This window comes from Passer montanus, unplaced genomic scaffold (genome assembly GCF_014805655.1).
Source record: "Passer montanus isolate IOZ18808 unplaced genomic scaffold, ASM1480565v1 scaffold177, whole genome shotgun sequence".
Taxonomy (NCBI): domain Eukaryota; kingdom Metazoa; phylum Chordata; class Aves; order Passeriformes; family Passeridae; genus Passer; species Passer montanus.
Genome location: NW_024365048.1, coordinates 225,455 through 232,300, shown reverse-complemented (window position 1 = coordinate 232,300; position 6,846 = coordinate 225,455). Strand labels below are relative to the sequence as shown.

The 6,846-nt window shown below is 68.3% G+C and overlaps 2 protein-coding genes across 2 annotated transcripts in view; one reads left to right on the top strand and one right to left on the bottom strand.

Annotated features, from left to right (window-relative positions):
* Positions 1 to 356, top strand: part of LOC120500103 (leptin) — a 3,303-nt gene extending 2,947 nt beyond the window's left edge. The window contains exon 5 of the mRNA XM_039704541.1: positions 1 to 356. Coding sequence (XP_039560475.1) covers positions 1 to 114 — 114 coding nt within the window. The 3' untranslated portion in view covers positions 115 to 356.
* A 1,045-nt stretch (positions 357 to 1,401) lies between these two features.
* RBM28 (RNA binding motif protein 28) overlaps positions 1,402 to 6,846 on the bottom strand; it is a 7,479-nt gene continuing 2,034 nt past the window's right edge. Inside the window, exons 5-14 of the mRNA XM_039704570.1 lie at positions 6,435 to 6,576; positions 5,754 to 5,818; positions 5,522 to 5,686; positions 4,424 to 4,558; positions 3,660 to 3,874; positions 3,446 to 3,520; positions 2,412 to 2,639; positions 1,946 to 2,042; positions 1,678 to 1,810; positions 1,402 to 1,480 (exon numbers count right to left, since the gene is read on the bottom strand). Coding sequence (XP_039560504.1) covers positions 1,679 to 1,810; positions 1,946 to 2,042; positions 2,412 to 2,639; positions 3,446 to 3,520; positions 3,660 to 3,874; positions 4,424 to 4,558; positions 5,522 to 5,686; positions 5,754 to 5,818; positions 6,435 to 6,576 — 1,254 coding nt within the window. The 3' untranslated portion in view covers positions 1,402 to 1,480; position 1,678. The remainder of the gene's footprint in view (positions 1,481 to 1,677; positions 1,811 to 1,945; positions 2,043 to 2,411; positions 2,640 to 3,445; positions 3,521 to 3,659; positions 3,875 to 4,423; positions 4,559 to 5,521; positions 5,687 to 5,753; positions 5,819 to 6,434; positions 6,577 to 6,846) is intronic.

Genomic DNA, 6,846 nt, shown 5'->3' with positions numbered 1-6,846 from the left:
CCCCCCGCCCCGCTGGCCGAGGCCCCGCACACGGTGGCCGGGGTGGCCCTGGCGCGGCTCCGCGGCTGCCTGGACGGGGTGGCCGCCCGCCTCGAGGGGGCCCCCGCCTGCTAGGGACCCCCGGGACCCCACGGGACCCCCGGGCCCACAGGGACCAGCCCAGGACCCCCCAGGACCCCCCGGGCCCAGCCCAGAACCTCAGCGGGGCCCAGCAGGACCCGCAGGCAGGAGCAGGAGCTCAGCAGGGACACCACGAGTGGCACCGGAGTGACTCTGGCACCTTTTTCTACAGCTTTACTGTTACTGTTATTGTTAGTTATTATTAATTTATTTAATTTAAAGCCCCTTTTGCAGCAGCCTCAGTCGTGTCTGTGATGACTCTGGGGACATGGGACACCCCAGGGGACAAGGGACACCCATGGGACATGGGACACTCCTGGGCACAAAGGATTCCCCTGAGAAACGGAATCCACAGTGTCACAGGGGCACCTGGGGATAAGGGACACCCCTGGAGACAAGGGATAGCCCCGGGGACGGCGGCCACACGGGGACAAGGGACAGACCTGGGACATGGGACACCCCTGGGGACAAGGGACTCCCCTGAGACACGGGATCTGCAGTGTCACAGGGGCACACGGGGACAAGGGACACCCCTGGGGACAAGGGACACCCCTGGGACATGGGATCTGCAGTGTCACAGGGGCACACGGGGACAAGGGACAGCCCCAGGACACGGGGCACCTGGGGACAAGGGGCTGTGGGGCCCTGGGACGTCCGGCCCCCAGGGCAGGGGTGACACGGGGACACCCCGGTGACTCAGTGGCAGCTGGTGACTCGCTGGTGGCTCTGCCATCCCCCGGCCTGGTGTGACCCTGAGCCGAGCTGGGGACACGGGGGGGGCTGGGACCCCCAGTAACGGGGAAAGGGACGGGGACAGGGACATGGGGTGTCACACACGGTGTCACTGACAGGGTCACCCTGTGTCCCCTGCAGCGCTGGCCCCTCCCGGTCCCTGCCCGGAGCCCCAGGGAGGGGACAGCCCGGGTGGCCGTGGGGCAGGGCCACCCCCGGGTCCCTCACAGCTGGGGCCACACGGGGCCACCGTGACCCAGCAGGGGTTGGGGGGGACACAGAGGGGACCCGAATTCACGGGACCCCCCAGCCCCCCCGGGGGTCTCCACCCCCCCTCCCTGGGCCCTCCCACCCACGGGAGATGTTCTGGGGTCCCCAAGGGGGGGCGGCACTGACAGACCCCAAATTTTCCTCAAAAAACACATTTTTATTAAAAGCCAGGAAGTCACAGAGCCACGGGGGGAGCACCCCCAAATCCTGGGGGGAGCCAGGAGGGACCCAGGGCTGGGTCCCACCCCCAGCCCCCCCCAGAGCGCATGGGGCAGCCCCCCAAAACCCCCCTGTAAGGTTTGGGACCCCCGGCACCCCCAGGGGGGGTTTTGGGGTGCCAGGGGGGTTTTGGGGGAGCCTCAGCTCTCGAACCACTTGCTCCCCCGGGCCGTGGGGGTGTTGCTCCCCAAAATCTTCCTCTTGTACCTCTCCACCAGCTCCTGGAACCGCGCCTCGGCCCCCCCGGGGCCCCCCCGGCGCCGCCGCTGGCTCTGGGGGCAGGAGGGGGTCAGGGGGGGACAGGGGGGACAGGGGGCAGGGGGGTTTTGGGGGAGCCTCAGCTCTCGAACCACTTGCTCCCCCGGGCCGTGGGGGTGTTGCTCCCCAAAATCTTCCTCTTGTACCTCTCCACCAGCTCCTGGAACCGCGCCTCGGCCCCCCCGGGGCCCCCCCGGCGCCGCCGCTGGCTCTGGGGGACAGGAGGGGGTCAGGGGGGACAGGGGGACCCCACAGCCCGGGGCCCCCGAGCCGGGGGGGCAGCGCCGGGGGTGCCCCGTTGGAGGGGGTGACCCCAAACCCCCCCGGGGAACCCCAAATGCCTCACCTGGGGAGGGGGCACCCGCGTCTTCTCCCGCCGCCGAGAGGCCTTGGGGGCTTTGGGGGGCTTGGGGGGCGGCTGGGCCTTGCCCTTGTCCCGTTTCCTGGGGGGAAAAGGGGAATTGGGAAAAGGGGGAGCTGGGGGGGAGAGCCCGGGGGGCCCCGAGGGGCAGAGACCCCCGGGGAGGGGAAGGAGGGGAGGGAAGAGAGGGAAAAGGGAGGGAATGGGGAGGGAAAAGGGGTGGGAAATGGGGCAGAAAAGGGGAAAAGAAAGGGAAATGAGAGAGAAAAGGGGGGACAAAGGGGAGGAAAGAGGGAGAAATGAGGGAACGGGAGGGGGGAAAAGGGGGGGAAGGAGAGGAAAAGGGAAGGGTGGAGAAAGGGGGACAAGCAGGGAAAAAGGGGAAAAGGAAAGGGAAAAGGGGACAAAGGAGGCAGAAAGGGGACAAACAAGGGCGGGCACAGCCCCTGACCTGATCTTGGGGCCGCGGTGCGAGGGCACGGCCAGCACCCTGGTGCGGGGGGCGCCGGGAGCCCCCCGGGCCCCCGGGCCCTGCGTGCGGAACCCGGCCCAGGGGGCCCTGGGGGGCGGCCGGGGGTCCCCCCGAGCCCGCGGGGGGGGCAGGCTGCTCCTGGGGGGCATCCGGGGCTCCCTGGGGAGGCTCTGGGGGTCCCGCGGCCGCCTTGGCCTTGGCCTTGAGCTGGGGGGAAAGGGGGTCAGCAATGGGGCAGGGATGGGGACAGGGCTGGAAGCAGGGCAGGGGTCAGCAGTGGGGTCAGGGCTGGGGACTCCGGGGGGCACATGGGGTCAGGGCAGCGGTCAGCAGTGGGGAACCCGGGGGCACAGGGGTCGGGGCAGGGGTCAGCGATGGGGACCCCAGAGGCACAGGGGGGCACAGAGGTTAGGGCAGGGGTCAGCGATGGGGTCCCAGGGCGCACAGGGATCAGCAGTGGGGTCAGGGCAGGGGACACAGGTGTCAGGGCAGGGGTCAGCAGTGGGGTCAGGGCAGGGGGCATGGGTGTCAGCGCAGGGGTCACAGCGGTCACAGGGTCAGCAGTGGGGTCAGCAGTGGGGTCAGGGCAGGGGACACAGGTCTCAGGACAGGGGTCAGCAACGGGGACCCTGAGGGGCACAGGGGTCGGGGCAGGGGTCAGCACTTTAAAGCCCTCAGGGGCACAGGAGCCAGGGAAGGGGTCAATGATGGGGTCCCAGGGGGCACAGGGATCAGCAGTGGGGTCAGGGCAAGGGACACAGGTGTCAGGGCAGGGGTCAGCAGTGGGGTCAGGGCAGGGGGCATGGGTGTCAGCGCAGGGGTCACAGCGGTCACAGGGTCAGCAGTGGGGTCAGGGCAGGGGACACAGGTGTCAGGGCAGGGGTCAGCAGTGGGGTCAGGGTGCCACAGGGGTCGGGGCAGGGGTCAGCACAGGGGTCACAGGGCTCAGTGCTGGGCCCCCGGGGGGCACAGGGGCCAGCAGTGGGGTCAGCAGCGGGGTCAGCACTGCTCACCAGGCCCCGCTGGATGCGCTGCTCCCGCAGCCGCAGCTTCCGCCGGTCCTCGAGCGCGAACTCCACGATCGGGCGCTGGGGGGCACGGTGGGCACCCCAAACACCCCAAACACCGGGGGGGCGCCCCAAAATACCCCAAACACCCGGGGGGCACCCCAAATACCCCAAACACCCAGACACCCGGGGGGACACCCCCCCCCCCCCCACCACAAACCCCCCCACACAAAAGGGAAGGCCCAGGGTGCCACAGGGGTCGGGGCAGGGGTCAGCACAGGGGTCACAGGGCTCAGTGCTGGGCCCCCGGGGGGCACAGGGGCCAGCAGTGGGGTCAGCAGCGGGGTCAGCACTGCTCACCAGGCCCCGCTGGATGCGCTGCTCCCGCAGCCGCAGCTTCCGCCGGTCCTCGAGCGCGAACTCCACGATCGGGCGCTGGGGGGCACGGTGGGCACCCCAAACACCCCAAACACCGGGGGGCACCCCAAAATACCCCAAACACCCGGGGGGACACCCCCCCCCATATACCCAAAACCCCCCTATACAATGGGGAGCGCCCTGAAATCCCCTCAAGTACCCGGGGACACCCCAAAACCAAGAGGACACTTGTGAAGCTCCCCTTCTGTGTGGGGGACACCCCAATACCCCAGGGGGCACCCCCGAGCAATGGGGAGCCCTCAAAACCCAACGGGAGATCCCAAAATTCACCAAAAACCCGAGACACCCCCACACCACGAGGGCACCCCGAAATCCAAGGGGACCCCAGAGACCTCCCTAAAAACACCAGGGGGGTAACCTAGAACACCCCAAACCTGGGGGGCACCCCAAAACCCCCAGTGGAACCCCAAACTGCCCAGGAGAATCCCCAGAACTCATGGGGCACCCCAAAGCCCCCGGGGGTCCCAGAAAACCCCAGGGGGACCCCAGAATGGCAGGGGCAGCTCCGGGGGCTGCAGAGGGGTCCCCGGGCGTGCCCCCACTGACCTTGTGGGCCCCGAAGAGCTCGGGGTTGTTGTTGAGGCGCCGCAGGGCCCCCAGGGCCTCCTCGTGCTCCGCAAACTCCACGAAGGCGAACCCCAAAGATTTGCCATGGCCCCGCAGCTCGCGCATCACCCGGCACTGGGGAGGGCAGGGCGTCACCCCAAAACACACCCAGGGCACCCCAACCATCCCTGGGGGACCCCAAAACCTGCCCAGGGCACCCCAAAGCCCCCCACACCTCCGGCATCACCTGGCAGTAGGGAAGGGATGGGATCACCCCAAAACAACCCCCCAACACCCCCTGGAGAACCCCAACATCCCCCAGGGGACACAGCCGGGACCCCTCACCCTCCCTGCACCCCAAACCCCTCCTGGGGGACCCCAACTCTGCTGCAGCCCCAAATCACCCCCAAATGGCCTTGAAGGAGGGGACACAGCACTGGGGGACACGGGGGGGCACCAGGGGGGACATGAAGGGACACAAGGGGACACAGAGGGACATGAAGGGACACGAATAGACACCAAGGGACACGGGGGTACACAGAGGGACATGGGAGGACACAGAGGGACACAGGGGGACATAAAGGAACACAGGAGGACACAGAGGAACTTGAAGGGACACGAGTAGAAGGGACACAGAGCAATACAGGGAAACACAGAGGGACCCAGGGGGGCACAAGGGGACACAGGGGCACCCAGGGGGGTACAGAGGCACCCAGGGGGACACAGAAGGACACAAAGACACCCAGGGGCACCCAGGGGGACACAGGGACACCCAGGGGGGTACAAAGGCACCCAGGAGGGCACAGGGGCATCCAGGGTGGCACAGGACACCCAGGGGGGCGCAGAAGGGACATAAAGGGACATAAAGGGACCCAGGGTGGCACAGGGACCCAGGGTGGCACAGGTGGCACAGGGCAGGGACATAGAGGGACTGAGAGGGGCACAGCGGGGCACCCAGGGTGGCAGAGGGGCACCCACCTCCTTGATGAGGGGCAGGTGGCACAGGTGGCACAGGGCAGGGACATAGAGGGACTGAGAGGGGCACAGCGGGGCACCCAGGGTGGCAGAGGGGCAGCCAGGGGGCGGAGGGGCACCCACCTCCTTGATGAGGGGCGCCGTGCCGGCGGGGCGGCGCAGCAGGCGGCGCAGCAGCGCGCGCAGCCCGGCCGAGGGCAGCGCCTTGGGCAGGTTGTGCAGGCACAGCCGCGTGCGCGACACGGCCACGTTGGGGTCCCGCAGCCGCCGCCGCTTCAGCTCCTCGAACTGGGGGCACGGGGGGGGTCAGCGGGGCCGGGGCACCCCCGACCCCCCCGGCCCGCGGGGCACTCACCCGAGCGCGCTTGGCCATGTCCGAGTCACTGACGCCCTCGGCGGCGCGGGAGCCCGGCCGGATGGCTGGGGGGGATTGGGACATCAGGGGATTGGGGACATCAGGGGGGCTCTGCGGGANCGGATGGCTGGGAATGGGGATTGGGGAGATATGGGGATTTGGGGGGGATTGGGGAGATGAGGGGATTTGGAGGGGAATGGGGAGATCAGGGGATTTGGGGGAGCTCAGGGAGCCCGGGCAGATGGCTGGGGTGGGAATTGGGGTCAGGGGGATTTGGGGGGCTCAAGGGAATAGGGGAGGCCAGGGAGATGGCAGGGATAGGAACTGGGGGAGCTCAGGGGATTTGGGGGGCTCAGGGGAATGGGGGAGCCCGGATGGATGGTTGGGATGGGGAAGTCTGTAATTTTGGGCATCTGGGGGGGTCAGGAGATACTGGGAGTCCCCAGGCAGATGTTTGGGGCAGAGAATGAGAGTGTTTTGAGAGGATCAGGGAAATGTGGTGGGGGAAAAAGGGGGTCAGGGGGTTTGGGAAGCATTGTGGGGCAGAGGGAATGAGGGCTGGGGGATTTGGGGACCAAGGGGAAACAGGGGTTGGGGTCCCCAGGAGAAAGGGGAGGTTGGGGTTCAGGGCAGGGAATGGAGGTCAGGGAGGGGAAGGGGGGCACGGTGCCCCTGACTCACCCCCCTCCCGGGCCAGGTACAGGTTCCTGGTGCCGCCCCGGGGCCGGGCTGCCCCCGAGCCCCCCCGGAGCCCCCGGGCCTGGTCCCGGCTCAGGGCGGGGTCCACGCGCAGCAGCCGCCCCCCCACGCGGAGCCCCCCGCCCTACGGGACAGCGGGTCAGGACCCCGGCACCCCAAACCTTCCTGACCCCCCACACCCACGGCATCCCCAAAACCACAGCATCCCCAAAACCACAGCATCCCCCAAACCCACGGCATCCCCCAAACCCAGAGCATCCCCACACCCAGAGCATCCCCCACACCCACAGCATCCCCCAAAACCTCCCGCACCCCTCAAAACCCCCCAAACTCACCCAAAAACTCCCATCCCACCCAAACTCCAAACTACCCCCAAAACCCAACCAGAACCTCC